Source organism: Hippocampus bargibanti, linkage group LG10 (genome assembly GCF_051943395.1).
Source record: "Hippocampus bargibanti isolate YZ-2025 linkage group LG10, ASM5194339v1, whole genome shotgun sequence".
In the NCBI taxonomy this organism is placed as follows: Eukaryota; Metazoa; Chordata; class Actinopteri; order Syngnathiformes; family Syngnathidae; genus Hippocampus; species Hippocampus bargibanti.
In genome coordinates, this window is record NC_142743.1 from 2,130,227 (window position 1) to 2,153,256 (window position 23,030).

Consider the following 23,030-nt stretch of genomic DNA (forward strand, 5'->3'; position numbering starts at 1 on the left):
TCACATGTACATGCATTTCGGAAGCAATTGTTAAAAAAACATTCTGGAAAAAAAAACTAATATCCAATGAAAAGTAAATTGTGAATGAAAACAAAACAATCCGTCATTGTATTTATTTTACTTTTTTTTTTAAACTCAGGATCAGCTCTCTTTCGTTGATGGCCCTGAAATAAATTTAAACCAGTCAGACAACCCTCTTTGATCTCTCTCATTCAAATGTAATTTGTAAAAACAATGAAAAATGCGCATTTAAACTGATCCTTAAAAGCAACGAGGAAGTAACTGAATTGGATGATTTCCTGACCAATTTCAGAAGAGAGACTTACTTGCTGAAAATAAGAACCATTTTCATAACACATTTAATTTTGTTCATTTATGGATACATTTAGTAGCACTTGAATAAACTGAGATAAGCAGCCAGCTGGATGAAAAACAAGCGTAAATTTGAATGAATAAGCAGTCAATATTTTCTGACTTATCCTGTTCTCTGTCATGATCTGGTTGGCGACCAACGGGGGGCGCTGTCGGCCCCGCCTGCACCTGCACAGGTGCTGGTCGTCCCGATCAGATTGGCGACCAGCGGGTAGCGACGTCAGCCCTGCCAGCAGCCTCGCAGGTGCTGGTCGTTATAATCAATGACATTTAAAAGGACACCTGGCACGATCATGCGGTGCCGATTCATTGTTTGTTTGCTGCTTGGTTGCAGCATGCATAGTGTACGTGTTTGTTTAACCTTGGCGGGCTTTTACTTTTGGTCTTCTGATTTTGATGTTTTACATTTTGTTCCTGCTGACTTTATTTTAATACAATTTGTCAAACAACCTCCCGCTCCCTCCTGCCTGCTTTTTGGGATCCGAACCCGCCATCACCACCTCGCAAAACGTGATATTCTCGTAGTTTTACAATGCTTCACAAAAGCATCAATTTTCGGGTTCACTTGAAGGATGATGAATCTTCTTCTTTTCCCTTCTTTACCCTCAGGGGTCGCCACCGCGAATCCGTGTCCTCCATCCAACCCGGTTTTGTGCATCCTCTTCTCTCACACCAGCTACCTTCATGTCCTCTTTGACAACATCCATAAACCTCCTCTTTGGTCTTCCTCTCGGTCTCCTGCCTGGCAGTTCAAGGCTCAGCATCCTTCTCCCGATATAGTCACTCTCTCTCCTCTGGACATGTCCAAACCATCTCAGTCTGGCCTCTCTGACTTTCTCTCCAAACCCTCTAATATGGGTTGTCCCTCGAATGTACTCATTCCTGCTCCTATCCAACCTGGTCACTCCCAAAGAAAACCTCAACACCTTCAGCTCTGCTACCTCCAGCTCAGCTTCCTGTCTTTTCTTCAGTGGCACTGTCTCCAGTCCAAACATCATGGCTGGTCTCACCACGGTTTTATGCACATTTCATCTTAGCTGAAACTCTTCGATCACACATCACATCTGACATTTTTTTCCAGCCGCTCCAGCCTGCCTGGACACACGCTTCTTCACCTCTTTTCGAAGGATGAATAATAATAATAATAAGAATAATACATTTTATTTTAATCACCTTTCCAAGCTCTCCAGGACACTTTACAGTCACAGACAAGCATAGGTACTATAAAACAGGGGTCCCCAACCGTTTTTTGCGCCACGGACCGGTTTAATGTCAGACAATATTTTCACGGACCGGCAGATAAATACAACAAAATAAAATGATACAACAGGCATGGAAACTGTTTTTTTTTTCTTCTTTCTTTTAAAGGACAACCGACGTCTCCGGACAAGTTGTGTCCATAATTTGTAAAATGGCTTCAAATGACTTCTACTGAGCGTATTTTAAAAAGATTCCACCGCAAATAGCTATATTTTATGTTTCAAGACTCGCGCTGAATATTCAGGAAGTCTTGTTTTTGAGTTGGTGATGAGTCCGTACGTGACGTCACGAAAGGCAATGCAAAGACAGGTGCTCGTGCATCAGCTGGGGGAATGAAGGCTCGGCCTCAGTCTCTTCCAAAAACCCCGCCAATGTTTGAAACATGTCAAATACACTAGTATTCACGCGCCGTCCCCACAAATCCAGTTTGGCTTTAAATACAGCTACTTTATCAGCCCACTTGAAGACAGTTGTCATTTTCCCCTGAAGTGACAGATTGAGTTCATTGAGCAGGTTGAATATGTCTCACAAGTAAGCGAGCTTTGCGACCCATTCCTCGTCACGGAAATGCGCTGCAAGCGGTGACTTTTCATTTTTCAAAATAAAACATAGTTCGGACTCAGATAATAAATAAAACGGAAATTATGTAAATTATTTATTCTTTCTGCACGGCCCGGTACTAAATGACCCACGGACCGGTACCGTACAGTACAGTGGTACCATGGTTCTCGAACGCCTCACAGTTCGAACAAATCGGTGTTTGAACGCCAATACGGCGCGTGAGTGCGTACGCGAGGGTGGGGTGCTGAGCGGCGTACGGGTGTATCGCTCTCTCCGTGACCAACTGTTGTCGCTTGCGGACGTGCTGCGTTTTGCTTGAGCGTTTAATATCACCTATATATAGGGGCTAAAACGAAGAGTTTTAGCGCGTAATCATGCCTCCAAAGAAAGTAAGTGCTGCTTAAAGTGACAAAAGAAAAGTAGTGCGTACAACTATTGCATTTAAGAAAGAAATAATCGCAAAATATGAAGGGGGTGTGCGAGTGTCTGATCTGGCTAGGGAATACAGAATGGCGAAATCTACGATCAGTACGATATTAAAGAATAAGGAGGCTGTGAAATCTAGTGATGTGGCTGTGGGAGTGAGAGCAAGTGTCATTGGATAGATATTTTAAGAGAAAAGAACATCCTGTAGCCGCGTCATCCGTAGCTGTCACGTTCCGAGCGAGAGTGACGGCAGATGACTCGTCGGAACGTAGTGGAATGTTTGGGATCGCAAAGCAGACACGTACTACCCAAGCAGGATGTTTATTCACAAATAAAAGAAAACACAGCGAGTAAGAAGGCAGGGAGTGATCCGACCCGCTTACTACGCCAAAAAGCAAATGGCACACGAGGGTGCAAAATTACGCAATCCCGGAAGATGACATAAATTTATGGGACGCAGGGAAAATACCTCGGACCGGATACACTCGCGCATCGAAGGAAGAGTCCAGGTACGGTGGCGAGTTGAGTCAATCATCCTGCATTGGCGAGGCGATCGCGAACTGTATAAATGCCCCGTGTCCGTGATTAGAGAATTGACAGCAGGTGGAGAACGGCCGGGAGAGGCAGCCACGCCCCCCCCCCCCCCCCCCCCCGCTGTCAAGTCGCAAGTGACAGGAGCAAAGAGATGGTTTCGGTGTTCGAAAAAAATCGCTTTTCGAACAGGGTCCTGGAACGAATTATGGTCGAGAACCGAGGTACCAATGTACAATGAAAAACAGAATACAATAAATAAAATACAATTATAAATAGAAACAAGAGAGAGAGAGCTACACAGAAAATGCAATTTTAAATAGATGGGTTTTGAGATGGAATGTTGGGAGGAAGTGAGTCCTAGAGTCTGAGGGCAGAGCAGCTGAAAGCCCTGTAACCCATTGTGCTGAGACGGGGGCACACAGAGGTGGAGGGAGGAAGAGGATCTGAGGGAACGAGCGGGAATAGAAATTTGAAAAGGTCAGATAGGTATTGGAGGCCAATGTTATGTATAGCTTTAAACGTATAAAAAATAATTTTAAAGTTGATTCTATATTTGACCGGGAGCCAGTGGAGCTCTTGGAGGATGGGGGTGATGTGGTGAAAGGATGAGGTTCTGGTGATGATCCAGGCTGAAGAATTCTGGAGGAGTTGAAGTTTGTGGAGAAGTTTCTGAGGGACACCAAAGAGAAGTGAATTGCAATAGTCAATCCGGAATTAAGGTGACAAGACTATGAATGAGGATAGCAGTGGTGTGAGGAGTGAGAGACGGGCAAAGACGATTGATATTGCGTAGGTGGAAGTACGCAGATCGGGTTAAGTTATGTATATGGGAGTGGAAAGATAATGTGCTGTCAAGGATGACACCGAAGCTTTTGACCTGATGGGAGGGAGAAACGTTCGAATCGTCAATAGTGAAAGAGAAACTGTTAGCTTTGCTCTAGGTGGATTTGGTACCAATGAGGAGAATTTCAGTATTTTCGCAGTTAAGTTTGAGGAAGTTATGGGTAAATCAGGTTTTAATATCAGGGAGGCAGAGTGAAAGGGAAGAAGGTCGAAGAGAGGCGTCGGGTTTGCTGGAGAGATAGAGATAGGGTGTCATGCGCAAAGCAATGAAATTGTATACCAAATTTACGGAGAATATTACCAAGCGGAAGAAGGTCGGCGATAAAGAGGAGCTGTCCCAGGACAGAGCCTTGGGGTTTTGTCTGTGTTTCTGTGTGTGTGTGTGTGTGTTTATATGTGCGTGTGTGTCGAACAACTGTTGTACTTTGAATATTGTCACACAATAAACACAAATGACCTTTGTGACAGCCAGTGTAACAATAAATACATGAAGAATTGTAAAAGTTAAGAGTACACTCCTGCATATTCAGTGTATACATATTAAGCCAATTCATCAGCGTATATGACAGTGGCTGTTTTTATTATTTCATCCAACAAATTGCCGAAATATACAATTGCCTGTAAATGGGCTTTCTTCTATGTTGGGATTACTGCAGCACATTGAGACTGACTTCCTCTTTTCCTTTCAGCTTTTCCCTTCCGGGGTCACCACAGCGAATCGGATGCCCTTCCTTATACAACCGTACATTTATCCGGGCTTGGGACCGGCACAATAAGACATTGGCTTGTGTCCCCTTGCGGCTACAGTACAAGCAATTCTATGGACTTAATAAAGATGAAGATGCTCAATACAAAGGCAAGGATAATAGTCATCTGCAACATTCAAATAAAGTAAAACTGCTCACCATTTAATGACAATGCTGTGATCTTACTGTGAACATTGAGACTGACTAAACTCTGTATTTGAATTTTGTGCACAAGTCAGTCAACCTAACATATCTGTTTTCCAATGTATGCTAATCTCACAATTTATCATCCTAGTATTCCCTTAACCAGTCCTATAATCAAACTCATCACCTTTAATGATTTATATTGTCATCCTATATCTATTCCAAGACAACTGGAATGCAAATATACAGATATAGCTCCTTTGCCATACATACTATGCACAAAGCAGCTGCGATTATCTCCTACATTAGTACACAGGAAGTGGCAAAACCTATTTGTCGAAGGAAGAGACCAACCAACCAACGGAGCAAGATAGTTTTTAAATATTAACATTAAATTTACTCGCGAGGACATTAAAAAGAACCAACTAGCCTTTTTGGATTGTAAAGTAATTATAAAAGAGGACAGAGCGCTAAAAACAAAAGTCTTTAGGAAGGCTACGCACACTGACCAATACTTACTTTTCAATTCTAACCACCCTCTACAACACAAACTAGGAGTTATCAGAACCCTCAATTCCATTTAGTTGATCATGTCAAGTCAGGCGGTTTTCTGCATATACCTCCCCTCTCCCATGCACATCTGAATATATCTTATTGGACACATGTAATTACATAAAGAAAGCACAGCAATGGCATAACTGACATAAACAGTCACGTAGTTCCAAGCTTTTGACCCAGACCCACATGCTACAACACATGCAAAATGGATGGATACCAAAATACTGCATGTATGACTTACAGTTTAGTGGTTCACTTGCCTGACTAGTGATAGTGTCAATGTATGTCTTAAAGGACCAACTTTTTTTGTTTCCTAACTGACATCAGAAAAACGTTTTATAGCATCTAAAATACCCAAAACATACAGGCTGATATTTTTAGTCAAATGCAAAACACCAATAAAAATGACTTAAAGTGTGATGAAAGTGCAAAAAAATTGAGCTGCGAATTTTGGATTTTCAGAAAGTCCCGCCCCCAGTTCGTGATGTCACAACAAGACGTCTTGCCTTGCTCGAAAATCAAAACAATGGCTTCAGATTCGGAGAAGATGCTTTCTTGTTACTCATCCAGTTATGAATATGATTCAAATAGTTCTGAAGAGGAAAGCATAAATGTTTGCAATCGATTAAAGGAGTCCTCCCATGTCAATTCGAGCCGTCAATGACAGTAATGTAGCACCCAGAATATACAAAAGATGGCTCCCAAGCTCCGTTGGAAATGCGCTGATTTGTCTGCTGGGAATTTTTGTCAGCGAATATCAAATAGTTTTCGTGGTGCAACACACAACGATTCACCATGGCGTTATTTATGTGTTTTCCTTCTAATTTCGCCATCAACACGGATCAACACGAAGTTTTCAGACCAAACAAAGTACTGCAAAATGCTTTGTGTGTCGCTTTCTCGGTCAGAGGCGTTCCAAACGTGACATCACGTGGGGATCGTCATCAACTCGAAAACAAGACTTCCTGAATCTTCAGTGCGAGTCTTAAAACGTAAAGAATAGCTATATGTGGTGGAATCTTTGTAAAATATGCTCCGTAGAAGTCATTTGAAGTGATTTTACAAATTATGGACACAACTTGTCCGGGGCGTCGGTTGTCCTTTAATGGTTGGTTGTCTATATGTGCCCTGTGATTGACTTGGAACCTGTTCGAGGTGTAATCTAAGACTTGGAACAGGATGTGCACAGGAGAAAATACGTAGATGGACAAACAAAAGGTCCTATCTTCAAAGTTGTGTATCAGATGCAGACGTTGCTAGGAAAAAAAAAACATTCAGTCGACAAAGAAAATGTTTTCATTTTGGCAGAGTGTATAACAACTCTGTATAGCAACAGACTGTGCCAAAGACTTCTGTGAGTAATGTCATTTTGAATGCTACTCACTCTTAGCTTTCTTCCAAAGACAATGATTTTTCCATGTGTCTGTTCCTTCCTAAACCTCCACTCCACAAGATTTTGTCCATTCTCTCCTGGTAGCGTCATGTTGCGTCGTGCGACAGTTGGGTTGGCGGCACCTGCATTTTGAGAGAGACACATCATGCCAACACTGGTCAGATTCTGAATTATAAACTTATGAGTTACACCTGCACAATATATTGGAGTGTGGTTGGAAGATCTGTATAAAAAGATAAGAATTTGAGAGGTCATGCATGCTGAGAGGAATGACAACCCACGGCCTCAGGGACCGCCGTCCAAAAGAAAGTGGCAGCGTTGCCCTAACCCTCTGAAAGTAAGCCTGAGCTCCAGTAAAGACACGTCAGCTCGTGTAAATGTATGTGTCCTGGGAGGAAGCACCCTCAGCCAGTAGGTGGGGCTACCACAACAATGAAACATTTGTTTTTAGATTTCTTCAGTCCTGAATTAGTCTCTTCTCAAACAACATTTTGAGGTGATAAAACAATATAGGTCAGGTGACAGCATCTTTTGTAGTCTTGGCAATGATGAACGTTACAGTAAAATGGCGAACTACCTGCTAGGTTTAGCATCTGGCTCCAAGAGTCTTTTTGGGAGGTTTTAGACGATTAAATACACACCAAATCATGGAAGATGAAGGTGACATGTACAACTGTACATAAACATATTACAGTACTGCAAACTCTGTCATAACTTGCATGCATATACTCTTCTTCTTTTCCTTTCGGCTTTTCGCCACAGCAAATCAGTGTCCTCCATCTTTAGAGGATTGATCCGCATGTTTGTTTTGGCCAAGCTTTTACGTCTGATGCCCTTCCTGATACTGCTTCTGCAAATTTCCCCATTTGTGGGACGATTAAATGCTTTCTGATTCTTTTGTTGTGCACATCTTGCACTCCAAGGGAGCAGTGTGGCACACTCCTACAGATAATGCATAAAGATTTAATGGGGAGAAGAGTACGCGGACGAGACCCTGAATCGGTTGCCAGCCAATTGCAGGGAACACAGAAACGGAACAACTATTCAGTATACTGGACCAGGATGAAGTTTACCTCAGTAAATTTAAGATGAGAAGCCTTTTATTGTATGTTGCCCTTGTCCAGGGTCAACAACCCAAAATGTTAAAAGAGCAACATTTCACCAACGAAAATAAACTAAACACAAATCTGTCTGGAGCTGCAAAAATTTAAAATCCTAAAATAGAATATATATCTAGAGTATATTCTCAACTCGAATTAACTGTATTTATAGAGCACTTTCAAACAGACAAAGTGCTGTACGTGGACAACCATATTAGCTGTTAGCCTACTCTCAAAATGAAAAGTTGTTTCCAAATACATAATGAGCCTTCATGATTAAATTAAATGAAATGTGGAGGAGAATGACGCACCACGTGACTACTCTGTTCAAGGATGCCTCCTCAAATGTAACTTCATTGCAACATGAATGAATTACAGTATGTTTCGTTGCTTTGAAATTATCGAAATTTAATGAAGATAATAGCTTTTTCATGTAACTTTTATTTTGAGGATTCAAAAAAAAAAAAAAAAAAAACTGGCACATAAAAAACATGCGTGGCCATCTTCCAGAAGGAAAATACATGCTTTTGAGTCATAACAGTGTATTGCCGTGGGTTGTCAGAAGAGAAAGAAGCACACACACAGATCTTGTCTTTGATTGGATTCCTGCCGGTAAATACCTCTCTCAGAAAAAAGACATCAAAAGTTATGGTGAAAAGCGTTACGAAATGAGAATATGACTGACAATTGAACGGTTGTCTTTGCAAACAACAGTAATATCATTAAGGTGTGCGCTCATCCTCGAGGCAATGTTTGCAAACATTGAAACTTAGCGCACTCCACATTTTTACAGCATTGGAAAATGTTTAGAATGTGTGTGTCATGTTTGTCCTCCTACAGAAACCACATTAAAACAAATACATTTCCTTCTACCATATTTCCATTTTCATTTTTTTTTGAAAACCACAAAAAAAAAATAATACAAATACATTTCCTTCTACCATATTTCCATTTTCATTTTTTTTAAACCACAAAAAGGCCGTTAGGTGGCGCCAAAGACCTGCATGTGGCCCACGAGCCCCGTCTGCCGACCCCTACCCTCGCCCCAGACTTGAACACTTCAGATGTAAATCATCATGCAGTCATCGTATAGTAACACTAGAAAGCGGTGTCAAACATACGGCCCGCGGGCCGGGACTTGCCCCCAAGTAAGTTTGATCAGGCCCGCAAGACAATTTAAAAGTGGAAAAAATGCACGAACGACACAGAGTTCATAAAGCTACTTTGATTTTGACTTTGATATTTTTAATGAGATGCAATTCAAACTAGGGGCAGGGTGGTGCTTTTTCAACCGCGGTTTCATCACCCTCATTAGCCAAAATGTCATTATCCAAACGGTGAAAAGTAGATAAGGAGTGTAGAATTCTCTATGAAAAATGGACCACGTCATATTCTTTTACAGAGATGCGTGGGAAACCTTTGTGCTTCATGTGTTTTCAACAAGTATCTGTATTTTGGTTATTCATAGCATATATGGTATAATTTTAATGGTCCGGCCCACTTCACATCGACCGAGGACATATGTGGCCTATGATGTGAAATGAGTTTGACACCCCTGCACTAGAAGTTCCCTTTCCCAACGTGTGGTGTCATGTGCTCTTACCTGCCAGGATATGAGGCTCTGTCTGATAATGTGTATCCATCCCATTGGCATAGATGACCCGAAGAGAATGGTCATTACCCACTTGGTAGCTGTTTCGAAGCTGGTCTATGGAAGAAGGTAGAGGGAGGGACATGTAATTCTCATAAAGATGACTTACAAAATATAGTTCTTAATTAATAAAAAAATAATAGATTGATAATGTGCTGTGTGAAAAGGAAGAGATAAGCATAATAAGCAGATGAACAAAGAGGAGAGAAAACAGTTCATTTAATTTTGACTGCCTTCGATGAACCTGTTAATGAAACACAGAGTTGGTATTAACATCCCACGAGCCCTTTTAATTATTTTTCTCTTGACCTTACGGCACTAATGCGTGCCACTAGTGCGTGCGTGTGCGGGTATGTCCCGAGGATGAAGAAAAGTGTTAAGAAAGGGTCTGCACCATCTTGACAAACTAGCAGATGATTGAGCTGAGACAGCAACAGGCAATTTAACGGGAATTTAAATTGGATCTTTCTGGTATATTTTAGTTAGCCAACCAAGGCTAACTAGCAATGCTTGCAAAATATTCTAACAAAACACAGCAAAAACTGTTTGCTTCTGATGATATTTTTGATCCGTGTAGTTGTGGTCTATTATCCCCCACTTTCTCGGGTTAAGGTTTCATATTTAATCACAATTTAATAATTAGGCAATTAAAATCAATAAAGCACGAATGTTTAATCAAAATGTAATCATAAGAGAACGAAAATGAATAAAGCACGTCTCTCAGAGTCTACTAATCTTGTAATGCCAGATGATAAATGTTTTTATAATGTTACTTTTTGCTGCTGTGCCGATGACCATTTTGTGTTTGGGACCCTTTTACTGAGCATCTTCATCTTTATTAAGTTCATCGAGTTGCTTGTTCTGTAGCCACAAAGGGACACAAGCCAGTGTCTTATTGTGCCGGTCCCAAGCCCGAATAAATACAGACGGTGTGTCAGGAAGGGCATCCGATGTAAAAGCTAGACCGAAACAAACATGCGAATCAAACCTCTGAAGATGGAGGACACTGATTCGCTGTGGCAACCCCTTGAAGGGAAACGCTGAAAGGAAAAGAAGAAGCCGTCGTCGGTGATCTTCTGGGCAGAAGATGAAAATCCTGGTGAGGATATTCAGAAAAGAAATAGGAAGAGATGATGCTGAAAATGAAAGGTATTGAGAAGTGAAGAGTGCAGACAGTGTTTACTGGGCTGTTCGCTGTTCGTCAGTTCGCTGACGAAGCATCTTCGATAAGAAGCGAAATGTCCGACACCTTCAAAGAAGTACAGATGACGGCTGAAGAAACCTTTCATTGATGGACCACGCCTGTACGACTGAGAGCTTACACACTTCATAGAGATCGTTCTGGGAGAGGTGAGAGTGTAGATGGGAGGAAACAACGTATTCAAGGATTTTGGAAATAAAAGGAAGGTGAGAAATGGGGCGAACGTTATTGAAGTCATTGGGATCAGATCCAGGCTTGAGGGGGACAGGGAAGATTCCTGTGTATAGCGAGGAGTGAATCGTGGCTGAAATGAATGGAAGGAGAGATGGTAAGCAGAATTTGACCAGAACTGTGGATTTGGATTTAGTTAAATCCTTATTCATTGAATTGAATTGAATATAAACTCCAGTACAGGTAACATCCGACTTAAGACCGGCACTACTTACGACCACCAGTACTTATGACCACGACTGCCAGACCCTATTTCTCAACACGCTAGAAGCCAGGCAATGCGTACAGCAATTATGGCCAGCCAGCCAGCATCTCACTCTCACACAGCAATCGACCGTGTGATGACACGGGGGGTAGTGTCCACCGCCGCAACGACCACGCGCCGGCGGCGCCGCTTCTTTGAGACAGTTTGTTCGAGGCGAGGTGGCAGGTCGGACGCGTCAGCGCCGGAGACGGCCGCAGAGAGCGGTGTAAGGCCGGGGAGAGGGCAACCAGTATAACACTGGAGATTGTGGAAAAGAGGTGAAAAAGCGTGTCCCAGCAGACTGGAACGGCTGGAGAAAAATGTTAGATGTGATTTGTGAAAGAAGGGTTTCAGCTAAGATAAAAGGAAAGGTGTATAAAACGCTGGTGATACAACAGCCATGATGCTTGGACTGGAAACAGTGCCACTGAAGAAAAGACCGGAAGCAGAGTTGGAGGTAGCAGAGATGAAGATGTTCAGGTTTCCTTTGGGAATGACCAGGTTGGATAGTATCATGAATGAGTATATCAGAGGGACAACTCACATTAGAGACTTTGGAGAGAAAGTCAGAGAGGCTAGACTGAGATGGTTTGGACATGTCCAGAGCAATGTTGCCTCTAAGCTGCGCGCGTGCGCAATCGCGCACGCGCGCACAATCGCGCACTGCTTGCACATACTCAACGCACATGAACATCTATGCAGCGCACATTTTGCAATGTAAGTCAATGAGTGACAGGTATCCAGCCAATAATGCCGTACAGTTCACGTATGCTACGCAGCCAATCGGAGCAGAACGGCGCAAATGTGTCCTGCCCATACGTGCCGTGATACTGGCGTGATACTGGTGGCCACAGCGTACACATCTGATGTTACTCACAGTGGTCCTCAGTGTGCTCAGGGAGCTTGTGTGTCTGCTCAGACACATGAAAAATTAGAGGGAACATTGGTCCAGAGGAGAGAGAGCCAGTATATCGGGAGAAGGATGCTGAGCCTTGAACTGCCAGGCAGGAGACCGAGAGGAAGACCGAAGAGGAGGTTTATGGAGTTTGTCAAAGAGGACATAAAGGTAGCTGGTGTGGGAGAAGAGGATGCACAAAACAGGGTTAGATGGAGGATGATTCACTGTGGCGACCCCTGCAGGGAAAAGCCGAAAGGAAAAGAAGACTGCCAAAATGAATGGTGTTGTACATACTAGATGATGAAAACAATCCAGAAAAATACTGCGACTGGGCCGTTGCTAGGAATGTCCCAACACGTGCCAAATTCCACGATTCTGATTCATTCAATGACCTCAGGTCACGACATAACGCATTTCAAAATGAATAGTAGAGTAGACTATATCTACAAAACCAAGCCATCAAGTTTCATCTCCTTACCCTGCACCAGAGTGTAGAAAGAGCCGATTGATGACAAGTTGGTTGTTACGGAAACATCCTCGTCTCTCCCTGACGTCTCAATATCCACAGCAACAGCCCCCGACGACATGTCACCGTGGAGATTGGTAACCACACCAGTGGGAAAGGTAACATTCGTCAAACGACCCTCACTGTCATAGCTGTAGGCACAGTGAAGAGGAAGATGGGTGGAAAGGGTTGGGAGTGAAACATCCAGTGACGTGCAGTCAGGGGAGGCAGGTGAGGTCATGCCTCACATGTCATCATGGAAATATCAAATGAAAAAATAAATTAAACAGTTATATTTATTTAGTGATTTGTACTTTAAAGTTCTTTTCCATTTAACTTCACCATGTTTGGATTTTTTTCTCAAAATTGCTGAATTTTCACATTTAACGGTCACATACTAAGTAGAGACGAGCGGTGAGGCAGCATCATGGATTGCGCAATGACTATGCTAACTGTGCTGGCTTGCTCTGCAGTGAGACCGCATTGCTGTCCCTCTGCATATCGCTATCAGTGTTCAAACACTTTTAGTATATGAACGAAATTTCTACACTTTAGCTGGTGTATATAATGTACAGTCACTGTACATTATAAACACTGTACTACAGTGTTAATTTTATTTTATTTTTATCAAAACTGTGTGCATAGGTGAGGCACACAGTTCTCCTGCCTCATGACAGGGGGCGCTGGTGATTACAGAAATTCTTCTTGTGCCTCCTCGGCTGCAGAATGGAATCAGTGACAGCAAGCTACAGTAAACAGTTAGCAAGTGAAGTGCAACCATCCATTCATTTTTTCGTATTGCTTGTCCTTATTTTTAGAATGGAGGATTACATATCTAAATTGAAAGAAATAGAGAGACATTCAAAATGGAAGAAAGATAGGGAAGGCTTCTACAAAGAAGGTATCGATGCCTTTCTTCAGAAGAAGCGGCGCATGGACTTCATTTATAAGTAAAGGTAACACGATAATATATTTTTTTTTCTATGCTACAGTTTATCTAATGAATGCTGACATGACATTTTAAACAAAACATGTTAACTGTTGCCAATCAAATGGTGAATAAGCTACTCTGTAAAGTTCATATGTTTGTAAATCTGATTGTGATGACGTCAGTGCCTCACCACCCATGACCATCACCATACGTCGCTGGAAACATCCAAAGTGTTTTTATCAACTACAATAAAATGTGATTGGCCACAAACATCTGGCTTGCTTAAGCGTACCCATCAGGAAGCCGTGCTTGGCAAAAAATAATAGGAAAAGTAGTATTTAATGTGAATGCATACACTTTTTCAGATGTGCATTCTATGTGTGGTAAGTCATGGGCTTCACAAAAAGCAATCACAATTCTACTCACTCATAGAATGTGGTCCAGCCAATTTGGATGCTTTTGGCTGCTAGTAAACCACTGTTGCCATGGTAGCTCAATAGGATTAGCTCTTGACCCTGAGCTGTGAGAGACTTCAGACCACCATTTGTTCCGATGGTCAGCCAGATGACCTAAACATTAAACATGAGTAAATATGGACTTGTGAATAATCTCCTCGTGTAGTTTCATATTGTTGAGATACCATATTCTTGTAATATTTTTGAAACATAGTTGAGTAGTTTCTCTTTGTGAAAGGTCTTAACTCACTTGATTGTCAGGAGAAACAACACGTACAGGCATCCTGTTGGTATCTCGACGTATGCGGAGGGTGTTGCCACTGCTGTCAGTCACAGCGGTTAAATCCTCCTCGTTGCTGGAAGAAAAAAGCCAAAATGGTAAATTATGTGACTGCTCGGGGGAAACGATGAGGAGTGGAAGCTTACAAATCTCATTAGCCACACCTACTTGTAACTAAAATTATATTTATAGTCTCCCGAGACCAGGGAGAGTGTGAATTGGTGAGTTCCATTTAAATCAAACACATAGAGCTCCTGGGAGGCCGGAGAGGCCACTTCATAGCAACTGGCACCGGATGCCAAAGAGCCTGAGGACACACATGAATATGTTTATTTCAAACATTTTACCTCAATTTCGTTGGAGGCACTGGTTAAGGCATAACATTATTGGGATCAAATTAATGCATGTGTTACACACACTAAGGGTATCCACAAGAGGCCTAATTTCTATGACTCCATGACTCCATACCAGTAAGAGGTTGGTTGCGCTGGATTGCCCTGATGCGGATATTTCCGAGATCGGCCACATACAATGTTCCATCCGGGGATACTACCAAAGAGGAAGGACAATTAAGTCTTGCGTCTTTTGCATAACCATCTCCTATTTGGTAACAGTCACAGTTGGCATCATTCTGTAGGAGGTAGATCAAAGAGATGGTAAATAAGACAGACAATTAAATAACAATACAACTAAAGGCTTTTGGGGGAGACATGTAAAACAACAGATGGCGATATATGAACTAAGAAATTGAGTGGTTTATCTACCTTGCAGTCACAATCTGCCGGTGCTCCAGCAAGGTAGGTAATCTCTCCATCAGTTGACACCTAGGAACACACAGTTTACTAAGTGAGCTGAAATGAAAGTCTCCTGAGTGAAAAGCAGAACTGAAAACAATATCGAAATAATCAATTTATGTCAGTATAAATTCTCTCTCTCTCTATCTCTATCTCTCTCTCTCTCTCTCTCTTTCTCTCTCTCTCTCCACGCTACTTGCTTGTTCATTATTTGTTTCCTACGGCTCCTCATAAAGTCAACTGTAGTGAGAATGTGCAACGAAATAGATGTACAGTCAAGAACAATTATATACGCGTAGGTTTTCTCCGGGTGCTCTGGTTTCCTCCCACACTCAAAAAACATGCATAGCAGGCATATTGACCAATCCAAATTGTCCCTAGGTGTGAGTGTGAGAGTGATTGTTGTACGTCTTTGTGTGCCCTGTGATTGGCTGACAACCAATTCAGGGTGACCCCCGCCTCGTGCCCGAAGACAGCTGAGATATGCTCCAGCACCCCCTGCGACCCTAATGAGAAATAAGCGGTACGAAAATGGATGGATCGATGGTATGAACAATTCGGAGCTCAGCGTAGCCCTCTCAATATTGCACATAGCAATTCATTCAATCCCAAAATTATTCATACCCCAGGGGTGTATTCATGCACACACACACACACACACACACACACATATGCACACACACACGCAACACACACACACACACACACACACACACACACACACACACACAATTGGAGCCTTCTCTTTGATGTATTCATGGTATTTGGATGTTTCATGATGGACAGTGGCTCTCACACTCACGATTCCCCGGCCTCCTTCCTTGCGGCTGCACAGTATCGGGGTGCAGATTTGGATGGAATCCTTCACGTGAGGAGCTTTCAGGTCTTAACATCCTCGGTTTGAATCTCTTCCTTTGTCCACCTGATTATTCCTGCATGCTCTCTGATCACTACAGGGCATAGCTGTTTATTGCCCAGGTCTTGTTCTTGCCATTGAGCTGGGTTCTTTGGACTTGCCTCACCCATTCGCGGTATTTGGCCATAGCAACTTTCCTTGTTGCTAGTTTGAGGTTGCCATTGGCTTGTGGTATACCGAGGTATGTGGCTGTTTCAAATGTCTGCTATTGTTCCTTCAGGGAGTGAGACCCCTTTGGTGTGGACTACCTTGCCACTCTTAGTCACCATCCGACTACATTTCTCCAGCCCGAATGACATCTCAATGTCACTGCTGTTGATCCTGGTTGTGTGGATCCGGGAGTCTCTGTCCCTTTTGCTCTTAGCATACAGCTTTATGTCATCCATGTAGAGGAGGTGACTGATCATAGCTCCATTTCTGAGGTGGTATCCATGTGTCCTCCAAAGGGGAGGAGAGAGGAACAGGAATGACTGAACTACCCTCACCCCACATCGCTGACCTCTCCAGGAGGGAGGAGCACGTAACACCCCCACCCATAGATTGTGATTGTCTTGCAGTCTTGTGCGACTGTTGCAATTTGATATACGAACGATATACGCTCTCCTCCTCTGCCTGCCCCTTGGGGTCAGGCATTTACATTTTGTGCCGTCCCAATAGATTAAAGATTCTTTTTGTTTTTACTTTTGATTCCTCCTTCTTTATTAATGACCCTAACAGTTGTGTCATTCAAAAGCTGATGTTTGGTGCCCGTGGTATCTTTACCAATGCCTTTCTGTGCTTTGCTCATGGTTTGATCCCTGTGTCTGTTTATCTTAGTCACAATGATGCCTGATATGAGCTTCCACGATGTCAAGACGTTTATATATATACAGTGGGGCCTCAGTTTACGAACTTTTCGGTTTACGAACGTCAAATTTATGAAAATTAAACCTTGAAATACACACTACTTTTCGCGATGCACACCCACCACGGCTGGCGGAGTGGTCTTCGGATATGGCGGAGTAATCTTCGGAACTTCGGCGGAAGCACACGGCTGAACAGCGCTCCAGCCGGCGCACCTTTCCACACCCCCTCTCTCTGAATTCACACGTCGATCGCCTCCGATGAGCTATTTGCAGACGATTTTGCTATTATGGGGCCAAAAAAGATCGCACCACAGGCTTGTTTTCAGCCGAAGAAGACACAAAACAAAATCACTGTCGAGGAGAAGAAGGAGATAATTGGAAACCACGAACGAGGTGTGCGTTTGTGTGATTTAGTGGCCCAGTACGGCTATGCTAAGTCAATCATTGCTACCATTCTCCGCAACAGAGAAGCCATCAAAGGTCTGTTGCAAAAGGTGTTTCCGTGATGTCAAAGCAACGGTCTCGGGCAATCGAAGAAGTTGAAAAACTACTGTTAATTTGGATTAACAAAAAGCAGTTATCCGGCGACATCGTGTGTAAAGCAATTATATGCGAGAAAGCATGGCTAATTCACGCTGAAATCACCATGCGGCAACCTGGAAGTTCGGCGCTTATTGAGGATTTTAAAGCCAGCAATGGATGGTTCGAGAACATCTGAGGGCGAGGAGGAATCAGCTTTATTTATTAAGTATGTAGAACACACAACAAATTTGTTTCCGGAAGAACACGCTACACTAGTATCGTCGTCAAAAAAAACCTGCTAAGTGGCACTAAGTGATCAAGTGAGCTCATCAAAGCAATGTTGGCAAACTGGAATGATGTGCAGGCTTTTATCGAACAGTTCCATCCACTAAAGACTCTGGCTATGAGAATCATCAACATGATGAACGATAATGTGATGCCTCAGCTTCGTAAGACATTACAAGTCAGAAAGCAACAGGGGACTCCCTTGTTCTGCTGGGCGATTTCACTTCCCATGTGGGCAATGAAAGTGAGACCTGGAGGGGCGTGATTGGGAGGAACGCCCCCCTGATCAGAACAGGAGAGGTGTTTTGTTATTGGACTTCTGTGCTCGACACGGATTGTCTATAACAAACACTTTATTCAAACATAAGTGTATCCATATGAGCACGTGGCACCAGGACACCCTTGGTCGCAGTTCGATGATAGACTTTATAGTTGTATCATCGGATTTTCGGCCTCATGTTTTGGACACTCGAATGAAGAGAGGGCCGGAGCTGTCAACTGATCACCACCTGGTGGTGAGTAGGCTCCGTTGGTGGGCGGCCGAAATGATTTTTCTCCGTAGGGTGTCCGGGCTCTCCCTTAGAGATAAGGTGAGAAGCTCGGTCATCCGGGAGGGGCTCAAAGTCGAGCCGCTCCTCCTCCACATCGAGAGGAGCCAGATGAGGTGGCTCGGGCATCTGATTAGGATGCCCCCAGGACACCTCCCTGGTGAGGGGTTCCGAGCATGCCCCACTGGCAGGAGCCCCCGGGGACGACCCAGAACACGCTGGAGAGACTATGTCTCCCAGCTGGCATGGGAATGCCTCGGGATCTGCCAGGACGAGCTAGAAGAAGTGGCTGGGGAGAGGGAAGTCTGGACTTCCCGACTGAAGCTGCTGCCCGCGCGACCCGACCCCGGATAAGCGGCAGAAGATGGATGGATGGATGCATGGATGGAAGGATATATATATATATATATATATATATATATATATATATATATATATATATATATATATATATATATATATATATATATACACAGTAAAGTCTCGTTATATCGATACTATTTCTATGCACGCACGGAGAAAATTACATGCAAACAGGGTTGGATATATCGATAGTCCCGGTTATATCGATATTTTTTCGGACTCCCTTGAATATCGATATAACGAGACTTTACTGTATATATATATATATATATATATATATATATATATATATATATATATATATATATATATATATATATATATATATATATATATATATATGTATATATATCGTTACTAGCCATTCATGTGACTAGCTAAACATAAAATGGTTACCTGTCGAATGCGATGCAGTTTCTTTTCGTCCGTCTCTGTGATGTAGAGAATGCCATTATAGGACAATGTAATGGCTGTTGCTCCCTCAAGCATGGTCTGAACGGCATTCTTTCCCATTGTGTATTCAATCCCAGGGACTTGGCAGTGCAGGGGACGGCCTGCCACAATGCGAACCTGAACGCACACACAAACAGTATTCTTCAATTACGTTCTAAGAAATAAACACATTAAGTTGGTGCTTTCTTTCCACCTGAGTCGGAAACAATACCTGTCTATTTTCAGTTATCTGCAGCACAACATTGTTGTCCAATACATAGATGGAATTGTCCATGGGACTGATCGCGAGATCAGTGGGCCATTCCAAACGAACCTGGATATTGGGATGTCAAGCTGGAGAGTTTTATCTCAGACAACCTCTGATGCTTTTTATAACATGTTCTTCCCAGACACACAGTATGGATAGTGTAGGGCTGCCCAAGTCTGGACCCTTGAGAAACCCAATACAGCCTTGGCGACCAGGTAATGGTTAAATGTTCATATTTTTACATATCACGGTGCAGTGCACATAGTGTCATGTCACCTGTCTTATGTGCATGCTGGTATCACAGGTCAGAGGTCGTGCTGATGTTAAGTCATTGCTTCCCAACACTGTGGAGATTATTCCGTTGCGGTCCACTTTTCTGATCATCGTCCCATCGACAAAGTAGATCAAACCATTTTTATCAACTGCTATCCCTGTAGAGAAAGAAAAAAACCATGACCTAAGCACAGCACATTAGACATGTTTGCTGTCGTCATTTGCTTTCTTCATCTCAGAAAAGGACATGTACAATGTCATCAGCTCCTTACAGCCACTCGTGCCTTTCACTGCACATCGCGACAATTGTAAAGATTTTCTGATTACCCAAAAAGATACATTTAGCAAATCTTGCCGTGTGTGGTGACTGCCTGGAAGGTCGGATGTTTGGGTGACTCTGATCTGAAATCTGGGATATTGAAAACGCTGGATTGTTTTGGTGTGACTTCTCGTGTCGTGTGCAGCCAATCAGAAAGCGAGGTGATGAGCAAGGGGGAATGATGGTGGGGAATCCAAAATCAAAATAGTCATGTCACAAAAGAAAGTCTGTGTTCACGCTGTATCCACTGCTTTGACCAATGTCTTTTCTTTTCATGTTGTCTTTTCTCTGCAAAAAAAAACAAACCACAAACTATGGCTGCTGCATTGTCTTCGCCCACCATGTTTGGACTCTGAGGTCATATTTGGAACATTTTCCATATGACCTGGGAATATTTATGAATAAAATTGGTGCATTTGTCTTGGCTTTGCCATGTGGTTGTGCATCACACAATGCTGCCAACAATTTTAATGTCTGTTCTGAAAATAACAAGAAGAATACTTTTTAACTCGGTATAACAGTGTTTGAAATAACGTCTGCCCGGAGGCCCGGGGCATACAACTTTTACGTCGGGCGTACAACTTTCAAAACGCCTCGCCCCGGGTGGCTGACAACTTCTTCAAGAAAAAAAAAAACAAAACAAAAAAACACAAACACATTTTTTTCAAATCAAACGTTTTATTCAAAAAAGCAGAAGCTACAAGCAAACCACTACAAGCCACATGGACTCCTCTTTCTAAGCATCTTTCAAAACTTTCAAGTACACTTTACAGTGACGGTATAGTCACAACGCACAACGCAAACATTGCATTGTGCACCATGACGACAAACGACAACTGGAGCAAAAACTTCAGCAAGGGATATTTACCATAAATAAAGCAAGGGAGCATCTGAGGTAGGTACTTCCTTAATTAAAAAAATCCTTTATACTTTACAACAATGTTTTTTTTTGTTGTGATTAGTCGTCTTATTGCAACTTTATGGCCGGGCAGGCAACTTTTCAGAGTTGTCTGCCCGGGTGTCCGCTAACTTTTTGTCATGAATTTCAGACACTGGGTATAAGTACATGAGTGAGCATAGAATGGAGCAAGAGATCGTCAGGCAGATCTTTGCAACATCTGAAGCGATGAAAGTCTCTGTCGGCCTATCGTGGCCAAGTAGCAGAGTTGAAAGATTTCTCCATTTCCCAGTCTATCTATGTTCCCAAATTCACCTTTGGTGACGATCAGTGGGTTGTGACTAAAAAAACAAGATCATGGCTATAAGAGCCCAACATGAATTTCCTCCATGGCACGTCTGGGCTCTCTCCCTTGGAAATAGAGTGAGATACTCAGTCATCCGGGAGGGGCTCAGACATGCACCACTGCTCCTCTACATTGACCAGCCAGGTAAGGTGTTGTGGGCATTCGGATATCTACCGAATGTCTCCCTGCTGAATTATCTCATAATCCGTATTTTTATTTCAGATGAAATTGAAGTTTTGTTTCATGCTGCCATGTTTTCCTGTGCCCTTGGTCAGGCCTAGCCTGTTTTTTTTCATCTCAACAGGTTATCATGAGCATCGTTATTTGAGCATTCCAATCACCTTTTTCCAGACACCTCTGTCTTTACCAAGTGTGATTCAAGTTCTCTTCAATTCGATAAGATTGAGGTCATCGATTTGTCTGTGGATTGTTGTTTTAGTGTCATATTTCCTTACTTCACATTGTGGTGAGTCTTTGAATCACTTTATTATGTATTTAATCTGTTTTATGTTGTATTGTAATTGCTACACATTGCATTCATGTCTTGCCTCTCTGCTTTCCTGCAATGGGACCCTCAACATTTTTCAACCACGACCACAAACACACAAAGCCAGAAATTGCAGGTTATCGAAAGGACATGTCCAAAGAGATCCAGGAGCAGTGGTTCTTAATGAATGTGTTTTTTGAATTCGTAAAAATATAGGCCTGGTAAGAACATATAAACTCGACACAGCTGGTAGTTGGAACGAGGATAGAACCTACAATTTCTGCACTGTGAAGTCGACATACATCATATCATATCATATCATATCATATCATATCATATCATATCATATCATATGATATCATATCATATATAATCACAAAATATATTCTAAATCGTCCCGAGGTTTGAGTGTGAGAGCGAATGGTTGTTTGTTTGTTTCTGTATGCCCTGCAATTGTCCGGCAACCAATTCGGGGTCTCGACCCACCGAGTGCCCGAAGACGGCCGGGATAGGCTCCATCAAGCCCCACGACCGTCATGAGGTTACAGCTGTCCGGAGGATGAATGACTGAATGAATGAATAAATTAATGAAAAAATAAATTCCCTTCGAGAATGTCTTGTGATTTCCTTGTTGTTTGTGAATACACAGCAAAAGAATAAATAAATATTTTTGTGACACTCCAGTTACCTACATTTTACTGATATCTGATCATTCTGTGGGAAATATGCCCAAGGAAATTGGTTTGGTTTGGATTTGCCTTTATTAGTCTCGCAGTGGAGAAATTTACATTTCACAGCAGCAAAGTTGTGAAAGGAATGGCAACTGAGTGGGGGGCTATATAATTTATTTTGTGATTTCCTCGCTTGATTTTGTGTTTTGATGCATCATTTTAAATTTTCATACTTTTATTGAAGTAAACAATAATGTACGTTTTTCAGAGGTCGTCATGAACACCTCTCGAGTTAAATTGAAGAAAAGAAAGTGTTTTAAATAAACAACACCACAACTCTCCTTTTTTTCAGAGCTTCAACATAAACTGAATAAAGCATTGACACAGTTCACTGAACCAACAGCGAGGTATAACATTGTAAATACAGGATGTCTCCAGGTAGGAGCCATTTTGGGGCAGGCATAATACCGTAATGACTGAAACAGAAAGTTTAAGTTATGAAACGACTCAACAGGAAAGTATTGCCTCTTGTTACAAAAGAAACACAGGATAGGACTAGGACTGCTATTTGCAGCTCCATGTTTCTTGATTACGACATACTTATAATTGCTCTGACATTGTTTATTGCCAGGTATCTTGCTGGCATCCCATTGGCTAATAGGGACCTCTCACACATGCGTCTATCTTCTTCTTTTCCTTTCAGATTTTCCCTTCAAGTGGTCACCACAGT

The 23,030-nt window shown here is 42.5% G+C and overlaps 1 protein-coding gene across 1 annotated transcript in view; it reads right to left on the reverse strand.

The window, feature by feature from the left end:
• LOC148892058 (teneurin-3-like) overlaps positions 1 to 23,030 on the reverse strand; it is a 244,330-nt gene that overhangs the window by 26,112 nt on the left and 195,188 nt on the right. The window contains exons 28-38 of the mRNA XM_089006884.1: positions 19,583 to 19,737; positions 19,271 to 19,372; positions 19,003 to 19,176; positions 15,098 to 15,157; positions 14,802 to 14,964; positions 14,502 to 14,640; positions 14,304 to 14,409; positions 14,025 to 14,167; positions 12,641 to 12,819; positions 9,541 to 9,645; positions 6,829 to 6,959 (exon numbers count right to left, since the gene is read on the reverse strand). Coding sequence (XP_088863010.1) covers positions 6,829 to 6,959; positions 9,541 to 9,645; positions 12,641 to 12,819; positions 14,025 to 14,167; positions 14,304 to 14,409; positions 14,502 to 14,640; positions 14,802 to 14,964; positions 15,098 to 15,157; positions 19,003 to 19,176; positions 19,271 to 19,372; positions 19,583 to 19,737 — 1,457 coding nt within the window. The remainder of the gene's footprint in view (positions 1 to 6,828; positions 6,960 to 9,540; positions 9,646 to 12,640; positions 12,820 to 14,024; positions 14,168 to 14,303; positions 14,410 to 14,501; positions 14,641 to 14,801; positions 14,965 to 15,097; positions 15,158 to 19,002; positions 19,177 to 19,270; positions 19,373 to 19,582; positions 19,738 to 23,030) is intronic.